Here is a 14,478-nt window from a genome sequence, read left to right on the forward strand (position 1 = left end):
GAAAGAAAAATGGTGAGCTGCACAGGAGAGAAAGGCTAGATTGATCGTGAAGTAGGTTAAAAGGCCGGCACTACATCATGGGCTGAAGGGCCTGTACTGTTCTATGCTTAAAGCCGTACACGCTGCCTATGTTGTGGTAGTTGATGGTTTGTCAGCTCAGCGCCAACACTGCAAGGGACCCTCGGTGTCCTAGGTCCCACCAGCCTCTTCATCGATGACCTTTCTTCTAACTTCCGAAACCTTTGATAACTTTAAAAATGTTATTCTTAATCATGCCAAACACTTTCTCCCATCAATGAGAGAAGATAAAACTCACAACAAAAAATGCTGGAAAAACTCAGCAGGTTTTGCTATATCCATGGGATGGGAAACACAATAACCGCTTCAGGACAGGGACCCTTCGTCAGAACTAGGCAGGAGGAGAAAGAAGCTTGTTAGGCTGCAAGGAAGGTAAGAGAGGGTGTTGTCTGAAACCAGGGGGTGACAATGGGGATAAGTTGTTAAAAAATAGTTGTCTGAATACTGAACTGTTCCCACAGCCTATAGACTCACTTTCCAGGACTCTTCATCTCATGTTTTTGATATTTATTGCTTATTTATTATTATTTTGCTCTTTTTCCTTTCATGTATTTGCACAGTTGCCTTTTGCACATGGGTTGTCCAGTTTGTTTTGTGCAGTTTTTCACTGATTCTATTGTGTCTCTTTGTATTTACTGTGAATGCCCACAAGAAAATGAATCCCAGGGTTGTATATGGTGACGTACATGTACTTTGATAATAAATTTACATTGAGCTTTGAATAAGATCGAAAGAGGGCAAAGAAAATTTACAAGGGTGTTGCCTTTGAGTGAATGGGGGCAGTTGGAAAGTGAGAATACAGACAAAAGAATGTGGGAGTTGCAAAATGCAGAGCAGGAGAACATGCTTTGTAGGTCAGACAAAAAAAAAATGGAGAGGAGAAAACAAGCTGATCTAACATCACCGATGGATGACTGATTCAGACCGTGAACTCACTATTAACCTTTCCGGTTAAGGTGGCGTTACCAAATGTGCGCAACACCTATCTGGTAGCCAGAAAGTTCAGAAACCCAACTGAAAACATCTTTGAGGTAAGTTGTGTTAAATTTTCACCGCAAACAGTGAAGGAACGAGCAATGGCAAGGCAAGTTTGGAGGGGGAGTCGAGATGGTGTGTTGCAGAATCATTGCAGATGGAGTTCCGATGCCTTTACAGCTGGCCCGGGAGCAAGGTTGGATCACTCTGGGCACCAAGCTGATCAGAAGAGCCGGACAGCAGCTTTGAGCTGGGCAATGAAATCTGAGCCCAGAGTGAGTCACTGGGCGGCTTGGTCTAGGCCTGGAGCCTTTCACAGCAGCAGTGCCCACATCCTAGTGCGAGGTACGATTTGCTGTTTAGACAATCTAAACACCAGACCAGGTCGAAGCTGAGAGCTGATTTCGCTCGCTCTCCATGATCTTCACTTCTTTCTCCAAGGTGCTGGAGCCTTTCGCTGTTCCATTGTTTGGTCAATTTAAACACTGGCCCAGGCAAACTATAGAGACAGGGTGTTGGTCGGGATGAGAGCCGATTTCGCTCGTTCTTCACAATAGTCATCTCCATGGCTGCTGTGCTCAGTGCCTGCTAATATGGTGAACTGATGAGGAATGCTTTGAGCCTAGTCTGGGCTGCTCCAGGGTTCGGACCAGAGGACTCAGTTTTGGTTCAGGATGCTGTTGTTCACTTCATTTGTTTGCATGATTTGCATTTTTGTCTTTTTCTCGCACACCCAGTCTTGGTCTTTTATTTTTATTCTTTTTTTTCCTTTCGGGTTTCTTGCTTTGTGGCTACCTGTGAGCAAGCAAATCTTAAGGTTGTATAACTTGTGCATTCTTTGATGATAAGTGTACTTGTACCTTGAATCTTGGAAGCTAGCTGAAGTTGTCCAATTCAGTAATGAGTCAGTAAAATGCTCTGAGACGATGAGATATTGCCCCCTCCAGCTCACTTTCACAGTCTAGGAGGCCACAGAAAGGCAGATCAGAATGAGACAGGGGTGGAGGATTGCGTCCGGGCATATTGCGACCTCCTTGACTTAATCTTGTACTCTATAATTTCAGGTAACAATTTCAGTTATCCACCTGTGATATTAGCTTGACAGTTGGAGACATAATTAATGATACAAAATTATATATGGAATACAAAGTTACGAGGGGTACAGATAGGGTAAATGCAAGCAGGCTATTTTTCCACTGAGGCTGGGTGAGACTAGAAATAGTGGTCATAGGTTAAGGGTGAAGGTCGAAATTCTTAAGGGCTGTATCAGAAATATTTGGTGACAAGTGAGGTACTGCAGGATTGGAGGATAGCTAATGTTCCACTGTTTAAGAAAGGCTCTAGGAATAAATCAGGAACTTACAGGCTGGTGAGCCTGATTGCAGTAGTGGGAAAGTTATGGAAAAGTATTCTAAGAGAACCGATATATGAGTATTTGGATAGACAAGGATTGATTAGTGATAGTCAGCATGGCTTTTTGTGTGGTAGATCACATCTAACCAATCTTAGAGTTTTTCAAGAAAGTTACTAGGAAAGTTGATGAAGGCAAGGAAGTGGATGTTATCTACATGGACTTCAGCAAGGCATTTGACAAGGTCCCACAAGGGAGCTTGGTCAAGAAGGTTCAGTTGCTTGGCCTTCAAGATGAGGTAGTAAATTGGATTAGACAAGGGCTTCGCAGGAGAAGACAGACTGTCGTCGTAATGGTTGCCTCTCTGACTGGAGGCCTGTCACTAGTGGACTGCCGCAGGGATCGGTGCTGGGTCTGTTGTTGTTTGTAATCTATATCAATGATCTGGATTAAAAGGTGGTTAACTGGATCAGCAAATTTGTGGATGACATACAGAATGGGGGTGTAGTGGACAGCGAAGAAGACTATCAGAGCTTGCAGCAGGAGCTGGACCAGATGGAAAAATGGACTATGGAATTTAGTGCAGACAAGTGTGAGGTGCTGGAGTTTGAAAGGACCAACCAGGACCCGTTTTACGCTACGGGCAGTAGGGCACGGAGGAGTGTAGTCAAACAAAGGGATTTGGGAATACAGGTCGTCAAGAAAGCTTTTGGCATATTAGCCTTCACAGATCAAAGTACTGAGTACTGGAGGTGGGATGTTATGTTGTAGTTGTATAAGATGTTGGTGAGGCCTATTTTGGAGTATTGTGTGCAGATTTGGTCACCTGCCTACCGGAAAGGTGTAAATGAGGTTGAAAGAGTAGAGAGAAAATTTACAAGGATTTTGCCAGGTCTGGAGGACCTGAGTTATAAGGAAAGATTGAACAGGTCAGGACTTTTTTCCTTGGAATATAGCAGATTGAGGAGAGATTTGATAGAGGAATAAAAAAAATTATGAGGGGTATAGATAGGGTAAGTGCAAGCAGGCTTTTTCCACTGAAGTTGGGTGAGATGACAACTAGAGATCATGGGTTAAGGGTGAAAGGTGAAATGTTTAAGGGTAACATGAGAAAAAATTTCTTCACTCAGAGGGTGGTGAGGGTGTGGACTGAGCTGCCAGCGCAAATGGTGAACGTGATTTCGATTTCAAGGTTCAAGAGAAGTTCAGGTAAGTTCATGGATGGGAGGGGTATGGAGGGCTATGATCCAGATGTAGGCTGATGAGACTAGGCTGTTTAAGTGGTTCAGCATGGACTAGACGGGCCAAAGGGCAAGTTTCTGTGCTGCAGTTTTCTATGACTATAAAAAAGTCCTTGGCCTGAAACACTGATGATTCGTTTCTTTCCATAGGCACTGTCTGGCCCACTGAGTTCCTCTAGTGCCTTTTGTGTGTTAAAATAGAAAACACTCTTCACTGCATTGCACAATTCCCACAATCTTTTGTGCTTCCATCTGTGTTTTCACTCTGACTCAATGACTAGATAACCTTGCTTCCAGCCAATGACCGTCCTGCTTTTACTCCCATCAGAGACATCCCACTCCACTCTCCAACACCCTTCCTGCTGCTTAACAAGATCTCATTCCTGGTTCTGTGAAGGGTCATCGAAATGTTAGCTGTTTCTCTTCCCACAGGTCTGACCTGCTGAGAATTTCCTCTTTCAACATGCACAAGATCTTGGTGGAATTCAGTGGCTGCAGCAGCACCTATGGAAGGAAATGAGCAGTCAATATTTTGACCTGAGGACTATTTTTTTGTCAGATTTTCTATTTTTAGCTTAGATTTCTAGCTTCTCCAACTTCCTTTAGATTTTCAACTCTGTAATGTGATGGTTCATCCCTCACTACTACTGAAGCGGTTGCTGTTTCCTCTGTGGCAGCCCGCACACCGCCATCGGGAGCCGTGGGCAGACACGTGGTAGCGCGTTTGGAACTACCAGCTTGGGGCGGACCTTCCGGGGACAGTCTGACATCACGTCCGCCCCACGGGTCGCAGGGGCCCATGGGAGGGGAGATTTAAGCGCCCGATTTTGAATCAGTAAAGGCATTCTAAGTTCAGCTCTCTCTGCCTCCGTGTGTTTCTTTAGTAGCGTGTTTGCGCGCGATTACACCTCCTGATTTACTGGCGTTTGTCCAAGTCCATTGATCAGTGAGCATTATTCAAAAAGACTCACTATCAGTCCATCTTAGGTAGCAGCATTCAGTCCATCAAGCCTGGGCCACTATTCAATTGATCATAGAACAGTACACTACAGGCCCTTTGGCCCATCATGTTGTGCTGACCTTTGAATCAATGCCAGGATCAATCTAATGCTCCCTTCCTGCATAGTCCTCCATTTGTCTCCCATCCACATGTCTATCTAACAGCCTCTTAAAAGTCCCTAATGTATCTGCCTCTACCACCACCCCTGTAGTGTGTTTCATGCACCCACCACTCTGTGTAAAACAACCTACCTGACATCCCACCGATACTTTCCTCCAATCGCCTTAAAATTATGTCCTCTGGTCATAGCCAGTCCGCCTGGGAGAAAATCTCCGGATGTCCACTCTATCTATGCCTCTTAGTATCTTGTTCACCTCTATCAACTCACCTCTCATCCTCCTTCACTCAAAGAGAAAAGCTCTAACTTAATCTGACCTCCACCACTCACTTTAGCTCCAAATCTTGATAAAATCTGCCTCACAAAAATCAGCCAAAGCATTGCCTTTAAAGTTTTAACTGCTCTTTAACCCAGAGCATTTACGTGCAGATGAAAGTTCCAGCGCAACATCTACAAGAAGTTGCATTCTCATTTCCTTTCTGAATTAACACACACAAACTGCTGGAGGAACTCAGCAGCTCAGGTAGCATCCCTGGAAGTGAACGAATAGTCAACATTTCAGGTCAAGACCTTTCTTTGCACTTCTCATCATCCACTTTGTCCCATCAATCACCCTATTTATTAGCAGCAGATGTGCCCTCCCCAATAAATGCCACCCAATCTCACTAACAAATTGTCAGTACTCTGGGCTCTTTTACTGCTAAGCACCTTCCCATGGCACAGACCAACTAGTCCTGAAGAAGGGTCTCAGACTGAAACTTCAACTGTTTATTCACTTCCACAGATGCTGCCTGACCTGCCGAGTTCCTCCAGCATCTTGAGTGTGTTGCTTTGGATTTCCAGCATCTGCAGAATCTCACATTTAGCCTTTCTAAATTAACTAGCTCTAATTCTTAGACTTCCTCTCTCTCAAATTATTTTTAAAAGATGATTTGGAAGATGTATTCCACATATTTTAAGCAGCTTTGTTCCCCACCACTGAATATAATTCTGTTGCATTTAACCCTCATACCCTTTAAAACACTTTATTTAGATTGTGCCCTAGAGCACTGTAAATCTTGGGAACACAGGCCAGGCTTAAAATGTCCAACTTTAACTTAACACTTAACGTTGATCTAATTTAGGGATCTTCCTTTGGTCTAACTGCAAAAATCTTCTCTCAGAGCCTTGTTCTTGCAAGCAAATGCAAAACCACTTTCAAAAAAACTTTACTGTCATTCTAACCATACATCAGCTCTGCAGGGCAGAATGAGACAGCGTTTCCCAGGAGCAGTGCAATCATAACATAACAAACGCAACACTAAATAATAAACATAACAATAACTAGTAAAACACAACAGTCACATGTCAGTTAAAATCAAGTTATAAGTGTCCAGTGCAAGTTAAAAGTGTCCAAAGCAGAGTCAGCTAGAGCAGCTATTTAGCACTTTGCAAGGTTTGGCAGGTGGAACAAGTAAAGGTCAGCACAACATTTTTTGTTGTTGATTGTTGACTTCGGAAGGAGTAGTGGACCGCACGACCCAATTTACATCGGTGGTGTGCAAGTGGAACAGGTCAAAAGCTTTGAGTTCCTCAGGGTCAATATCACAAATGACTTGACTTGGTCCAACCAAGCACAGTCCATTGCCAAGAAGGCCCACCAGCGCCTTTACTTCCTGAGAAAACTAAAGAAATTTGGCCTGTCCCCTAAAACCCTCACTAATTTTTATAGATGCACTGTAGAAAGCATTCTTCTAGGGTGCATCACAACCTGGTATGGAAGTTGTCCGGTCCAAGACCGGAAGAAGCTGCAGAAGATCGTGAACACGGCGCAGCACATCACACAAACCAATCTTCCGTCCTTAGACTCACTTTACACCGCACGCTTTCAGAGCAGTGCTGCCAGGATAATCAAAGACACGACCCACCCAGCCAACACACTTTTCGTCCCTCTTCCCTCCGGGAGAAGGCTCAGGAGCTTGAAGACTCATATGGCCAGATTTGGGAACAGCTTCTTTCCAACTGTGATAAGACGGCTGAACGGATCCTGACCCGGATCTGGGCCGTACCCTCCAAATATCCGGACCAGCCTCTTGGTTTTTTTGCACTACCTTACTTTCCATTTTTCTATTTTCTATTTATGATTTATAATTTAAATTTTTAATATTTACTATCGATTTGTACTCCAGGGAGCAGGAAGCGCAGAATCAAGTATCGCTACGATGATTGTACATTCTAGTATCAATTGTTTGGCGACAATAAAGTATAAAGTATTTTACTGCACCAGCTATAAGATCAAGGTTCAATTCCCGCTGCGATCTGTAAGGAGCCTGTATGCTCTCCCCATGACTGCGTGGATTTCTTTTGGATTCTCTGGTTTCCTCCCACATTCTAAAGATGTACGAGTTAGGGTTCACGTAAATGATTGCTAGATTGAAAGGCTTATCACATGAGGAGCATTTGATGGCTTTGGGGCTGTACTCACTGGAATTCAGAAGAATGAGGGACGATCTCACTGAAGCCTATTGAATATTGAAAGGCCTCCGCAGACTAGATTTGGAGAGGATGTTTCCTATGGTGGGGTGAGTCAAAGACCGTGGGTCACGGCCATAGAATAGAGGGATATCCATTTAGAAAAGGGATGAGGAAGAATTTCTTCATCCAGAGAGTGGTGAATCTTTGGAATTCACTGCCACAGGAGGCTACAGAGGCCAAGTCATTGGGTATTTCTAAGGCAGAGGTTGATAGATTCTTATCAGTCAGGGCATGAAAGGATATGGGGAGAAGGCAAGAGATTGGGGCTGAGAGGGAATTGAATCAGCCATGATGCAACAGTAGAGCAGACTCGATGGGCCAAATGGCCTAATTCTGCCCCTATATCTAATGGCCTAATGAGCCGTGGGTATGCTAAGCTGACACTGGAACGTGGTGATGCTTGCAGGCTGCTCCCAGCACAGTCCTCACTAATTTGATTTGATGTGACACATTTCACTGTACATTTTGATGTATATGTGACAAATAAAGCTAATCTTTAATTTTTAAACATCTTTAGTACGTAGGAAAATATGAAATCATCTGTTTTGGTAGAGAAAATGAAGAAAAGCAGAGTATTTCTTGTAACTGTGACAAATAGAGAACTGGTGATGTTCAAACTGACCTTGGTGTCCTTGTACACAAGTCACTGGAGTTTATAATGCAGGTAGAGCAGGATGTTGACGTTTCTTATGGGAGGATTTGTACACAGGAATAAAGATGTATCCCTGCAATTAAAAATAGCTATGGCACGAGCACATCTGGAGTACTACGGGAAGGTTTAGTTGTCTTACCTAAAAAAGAACTCACCTTCTGCGAAGGGTGTGCAGAAACGATTCACTAGACGAGTTCCCGGATGGCAAATTTGCCAGGAAAAGAGTAATTGAGCAGATTAAGCTTGTAATCTGTCAAGTTCAGATGACAGAGAATGAGATTTCATTGAAATGCACAAAGTGTTTATAAGACTCAACAGGGGCAGAACCAAAGCCTCCACATCTTTCCTACGATGAAGCAACAAGAACTGAATGCAAAATCTTCATGAATGGAAGAGCAGTTGAAAGGACTGAATTGCCTACTGCTGCTCTTAATTCCAATGTTCACATGTAAAGCCACGATTCACAGAACATTACAAAGGGTGATTGATAAGTTCGTGGTCTAAGGTAGAAGTCAGTTTTACAAAACCTAGCACATGTATTTTTCCTACATTTACACACTTAGTCCAGCAGTCATGGAGCATACAGATCCCTTCTTTGTAGAAGTCAGCGTCTTGGACCTCCAAAAAGTGGTCCACAGCAGGGGTGATTGATAAGTTTGTGGCCTAAGGTAGAAGGAGATGAGTCATTAACTTCAAACTTTCTGCATTTTCACTCAAAGAGTTGAACTGCACGTGCATGTAACGAGAGCTGTATAACTCATCTCCTTCTACCCAAGGCCACGAACTTATCAATCATCACAGCTGCGGACAACTTCTACAAAGAAGGGATTCGTATGCTCCACGACCGCTGGACTAAGTGTGTAAATGTAGGAGGGGACTACGTTGAAAAATAAACGTGCTAGGTTTTCTAAAATTGACTCCTTCTACCTTAGGCCACAAACTTATCAATCACCCCTCGTATAGCACTGTACAGGCACTTCAACCACACTGTTATGCTGACCTTTTAACCCACTCTAAGATCAATCCAACACTACCCTCCCACATAGCCCTCCATTTTTCTTGCATCCATAAGTCCCTTAAATGTCCCTAATGTATCTGCCTCTACCACTACCCCCAATAGTGCATTTAATGCACTTACCACTCTGTGTATAAAAAAATCTACCTGTTACCCTGCCGCCCCACCTCCCCGCCTCCTGATACTTTCCTCCAAGCTCCTTAAAGCATGCGCTCTTGCAATAGGCATTACACCATGGGAAAATGCCTTTGGCTCCCATTCTATCTATGCATTTTAATCATCTCACCTCCTTCAATCGAAAGAGAAAAGCCCTAACTTAATCTGAGCGCTGCCTCTCACTTTAGCTCCAAATCTTGATAAAATCTGCCCAACAAAACTTGGTCAAGGCATTGCCTTTAAAGGCCTCACCAAGTCCAGCCCTATGCCCCATCATGGGAGGTGGAAACGGGCAAGACCACCCGACAGGGCTCTGGAGAAGCTGTTTAGGCCAAGCTCCTGTATAGTGGATACAAAGGATTACAGAAACATTGACGAACTTCAACCATACCATCGACTTTGGACGATGGAGACAGGAGGTCATCAATGGTCTATGCTCCACTGGGTGCCATGGACCTAAGAAGAGAGAAAATGTCCTTTAAAGCAGGGATTCCCAACCTAGGGTCCACAGACTCCTCGGTTAATGGTAGCAGTTCATGGCCTAAAGAAGGTTGGGAACCCCTGCTTTAAAGTTTCAACTGACCTTTAACCCAGAGCCTTTAACTGCAGATGAAACTTCCAGCACAACATCTATGAAAAATTGCATTCTCAATTCCTTTTTAAATTAACTGGCTCCAATTCTTACACACTCTCCCTACCTCATGGATAGAACTAATTTTTTTTGAAAAGTATGATTTTGGAAGATGTATTCAACACACTGCTCCTCACCACTGAAAATATAATTCTGTTGCATACCCCTTAAAAGCACTCTATTTAGATTGTGCCCTGGAGAACCCTATCTCATGGGAACACAGGCCAGGCTTAAACTGCCCAACCGGAAATTAACACTTAATGTTTTGATCTAATTTGGGGTCTTTACTTTGGTCTAGCTATAAAAATCCTCTTTTGAGAGCCTTGCACTTGCAAGCAAATGCTGAACCACAAGGCAAGGCTTGGCAGATGGAGTAAGTAGCCCTCCATTTTACGTTCACCCATGTGTCTCTTAAATGTTGCTAAATGTATCTGCCTCTATCACATCTGCCAGAGCTTTCCATGCACACAGCACTCTCTGTGTAAAAATCCTACGTCTGATCTTTTGCCTATACTTTCCTCCAATTACCTTAAACCTCCTCGTATTAGCCATTGCTGCTCTGGGAAAAGGCATTGGCTGTCCACTTTACCAATGCCCCTTATCATCTCTATCAAGTCACATCCTTCTTTGCTCCGTCTTTTACATGTGATTTCGAAGCTCCGAAGTTTGATGCACTGGCTAATTGCAACAAGTGTGGCAGTACAAGAGTTAAGTTACTAGACGTTCTCGATCACCAATTCAGAATCAAGAGTATCGTGAGCGGATTTGGGGCCCTTATCTAAGGAAGGATGTGCATGAAGGGAGAGGGCCCAGAGGAAGTTGACTCGAATGAAAGGGTTAATGTCTGAAGGATGAGCGATTGATGGCTATGGGTCTGTACTCATTGGAGTTTAGAAGGAACTTGGGGGGGGGGGTGAAATCTCACTGAAGCCTATTGAATATTTTAAAGGCCTAGAGAGAGTGGATGTTTCCTACAGTGGCTGAGTCTAGAACCAGAAGGCACAGCCTCAGAATAGAGGGACATTCCTTTAGCACAGAGAGGAGGAGTAATTTCTTTTGGCCAGAGGGTGCTGAATCTGTGGAATTCATTGCCATGGATGGCTGTGGAGGCCAAAATCACTGAGTGTATTTAAAGTGGAGGCTGATAGTTTCTTGATTAGTAAGGGTGTCAAAACGTTAAGGGGAGAAGGAAGGGGAATGGGGTTGAGAGGGATAATAAATCAGCCATGATGAAATAGTGAAGCAAACTCAAAGGAACGAATGGCCTAATTCTGCTCATATGTCTGATGGTCCTAAATCACACCATGGTAGTTGAAGAGCTGAAAATCAATCAATCACACAGAAGCAAAATCAAGCCTCAGTAACAGATTGTAGATTGCTGTATAAAACTGATGCTTTTCATTGGTGTCCGTAGTGTGGATACCCGTACATTGACCCAGACTGACTGCCTTTTGTAAACATTGCCTTATACTGGAACTCAAGAAATTGCTGATGTTCTCGTAACCTCCAGACACATACGCTCAAGCCCACAGTAAATATTGGTCTAGTCCAAATAGCCCTCAATGACAACAGCAGGAAATGCTGGCACAACCTCTTGTAAAAACCAACACACCCCTAGCACAGCTGAAAATATTGTTTTCCCAAGGCTCAGAAGGCTTTACCAATCTCACAGACTCATGATAAATACTTGTGAGAAGGATACGAAGGCGATATCAATCCCAGAGACTCCTGATAAGTACTCCTGTGAAGCATGCCACCTTCCCCAAAACAGTGACAGAACTCCAGTACAGAATTTCAGATTGAAACACTGACAAATCCTTTCCCCCTCACCGAGGCTGTCCCTCCAGCAAATAGTTTATTGTTCCAACTTCCTGCATCGGCAGTCTCTTGTGTCTCCACGATCCGGGAGTCCCCTCAATGCAGTGAATCGCTGCCAGGGACCCCACGGACAGCAGGAAACACCACACCTCCCGTCACGCCTTATGTCATTCACAGGACACACCACAATCAACAGCGCACTGACAACTCTCCTCGCATGGTGACGAAACGTCTGCAAATAAAGTGCCGAGATAGGAGAACAGCTCAACCCAATCATTAACCACCTAAGCTGCACATCTTCCGAATTCTTTCCAACTGGTTTACTGACCAATACAGAATGTCTCTGGTGCTCCCTCCCCTCTCCCTTCCCTTTGTTCCAAAATGACCCCCCCCCGGCCCCCTTCCACTCTCTGTCGATCATAGAGACCCATATCAGAATCAGATTTATCATCACTCACGTCATGAAAGTTGATCTGTTATTTTGCCGCAGCGGTACACTGCTCCACTTTTCTCCCGCGGCCCAAAGACATACCGGTTGGTAGGTTAAATTGTCCTGTGATTAGGCTAGGGTTAAATCGGTGGGTTGCTGGGCAGCACCGCTCGGTGGAATGGAAGAATCTGTTCCATGCTAAATTTTTAAAAAAGCTCTTCTGCGTACCATTGTTGTAACATGTGATTACTTAAGCTCTGTCGCCCTCCTGTCAGTTTAAGCCAGTTTGGTCATTCTCTTCTGACCTCTCTCATTAACAAGGCATTTTTGTCCACAGAATTTTTGCTCACTGGATTTCCTTTTTTGTTTTCCGCACTATTCTCTGTAAACTCTACAGACTTGTGTGTGAAAATCGCAGGTGGTCAGCAGTTTCTGAGATACAGTACTCAAATCACCCAGTCTGGCACCAACAATAATTCCAGGATCAAAAAATCACTTAGATCACAATTCTTCCCCATTCTGATGTTTGGCCTGAACAACAATTGAACCTCTTGAACAAGAGGAAATCTGCAGGTGCTGGAAATTCAAGCAACACACATAAAAGTTGCTGGTGAACGCAGCAGGCCAGGCAGCATCTCTAGGAAGAGGTTGCAGTCGACGTTTCAGGCCGACCCTTGTCAGGACATTGAACTTCTTGACCATTACTGCATGCTTTTATGTATTGAGATCGGCTGATTAGATATTGCATTAAGGTACAGTATACCTAATAAAGTGGCCACGTTGTCAGTTCTGCCGCCCCTAAACACACCCCCGCCTACTCTATCAAGAGGAAGAATATTTAATCGTTACTAGTCCTCTATTCTCTACTCCGCGTCCCAAAGACTCGCAAATTATTTTATTTTTGTACTTTATGCCCAATTCTATATCCAAAGTTACACTGGCTTCCGCCAACCTTTCTGAGTGAATATCCTGATCGTCCAGTGAGAATATATTCTCAACCTCCCTTTTGGGTTTTGCTGTCGGCTACAGGCTGCGCCCCTCTGGTTACCGCTTCTCACGCCGGCGGGAAGACTCTTCATCTACAAAACCGTTCTCAGTCTTGAGCAACACACACACACAACGCTGGAGGAACTCAGCAGGTCAGGCAGCATCTATGGCGAGGAATAAGCAGTCTACGTTTCGGACCGAGACCCGCGTTCACAGTCTTGGCCGAATCTGCTCGACTTGCCTCTCCTACGCTTTAAAGCAGAGCAACTCTTCAGCCCTCACACCCCTGCTACCCCGCGAGTCTGTCCTGTTTAAGCCCCGCAAGCGGGCTGACACGGGGTGTCAGGAATCGAGCGCCTCATTACCTTACGGTCGATGAAATTGATGTATCCAGTTAAAGCTGGAAGCGGCTCCGGGAGCCCGCGTGTCACGCTGTTCCTCCTCTCCGCGCTGCTGGGTGGATTCGAGTCCGCGCCCCGCTCGCCTCTCGTCGCGTACAGCACCAGCAGGGTCCCACACGTGGAAAGCCCCAAAAACACTGCGAGTAGATGTCGCTAAGCAAACGCGTGCACGCACACACATACACACAGAACAGGAAAATTACAAGCACGAAAGTCAGTTTGATATTTCACCTAAAAGCATGCAGAGTTTCAAAAGGTAGTTTAAATCATGTACATTAAAAAGTTTAATTTTCATTGAGCGAATGACGTGCTATATTCTGACAATGAACGTAATAAAGGAGCATTTTGCAATCAAAAAAGTAGTTCTTCCCCCCCCCCCCCGTACACAATGTATAGAAATTACCACCAGTTTCTTCATTCTGTTCCTCTGCCCCTGGGTTTCGATCCCATCGCTCTCTACCTGTACCTCTGCATCCCCTGGCTCTTCGGCAGTGGTGGCTTAGAAAACAAAATCACAGGATCAATTTGCAAATGTTGCACTGGATGCGATGGGAAGCAGACCTACGGAAAATTTCGCACTGTTCCCCTTCTCTCTCTCCCTGTCCCTTTTAACAGCATCGCCACGCTTTATGCTGCAGACTCAACCCTCCGGACTCGGAAGTCTTCGGGACTCCGCGGGGTCCCAGCGCCCGGACTCAACAATCTACATTGCAATAAATGTGGTCATTCCACTTCAGTTCTTCCTAGAAAATAACTCCAGTACTGGCTACCTACATAATATATATATATATATATATATATATATATATATAAAACGCTCCTCTGTGAAATAAGGGAAAATAATAATGGTTTCACTCTTAATTCCAGTACTGACAAAGAGAGGGTCTTTAAGAAAGGAAGGTTAAGATTTTGAATCTATAAATATAATGGTACATATTAAAATTATTTAACCCAACACTGTAGCAGGTCTTTCTTCCAGCCTAATCCCAACCCTCAGTCCTTGGTTTTAAAGATCAGGAAACCTCATTCAAGACCCTTTTTTAATGTAATAAGCTTATCAACCATCAGGTTCCTGTATCAGTGTGAATAATTTCACTCATCTCAACACTGA

The 14,478-nt window shown here is 44.2% G+C and overlaps 1 protein-coding gene across 4 annotated transcripts in view; it reads right to left on the reverse strand.

Annotated features, from left to right (window-relative positions):
- Window positions 1–13,981, reverse strand: part of st6galnac5a (ST6 (alpha-N-acetyl-neuraminyl-2,3-beta-galactosyl-1,3)-N-acetylgalactosaminide alpha-2,6-sialyltransferase 5a) — a 77,125-nt gene extending 63,144 nt beyond the window's left edge. For 3 of the 4 annotated variants that reach the window (XM_072273352.1, XM_072273351.1, XM_072273349.1), the window contains exons 1-2: window positions 13,771–13,981; window positions 13,332–13,520 (exon numbers count right to left, since the gene is read on the reverse strand). In XM_072273352.1, coding sequence (XP_072129453.1) covers window positions 13,332–13,520; window positions 13,771–13,785 — 204 coding nt within the window. In that variant the 5' untranslated portion in view covers window positions 13,786–13,981. The remainder of the gene's footprint in view (window positions 1–13,331; window positions 13,521–13,770) is intronic. The other variant, XM_072273350.1, reaches the window with a different exon arrangement.
- Between the last annotated feature and the right edge of the window lie 497 nt (window positions 13,982–14,478).

This window comes from Mobula birostris, chromosome 12, assembly GCF_030028105.1.
Source record: "Mobula birostris isolate sMobBir1 chromosome 12, sMobBir1.hap1, whole genome shotgun sequence".
In the NCBI taxonomy this organism is placed as follows: Eukaryota; Metazoa; Chordata; class Chondrichthyes; order Myliobatiformes; family Myliobatidae; genus Mobula; species Mobula birostris.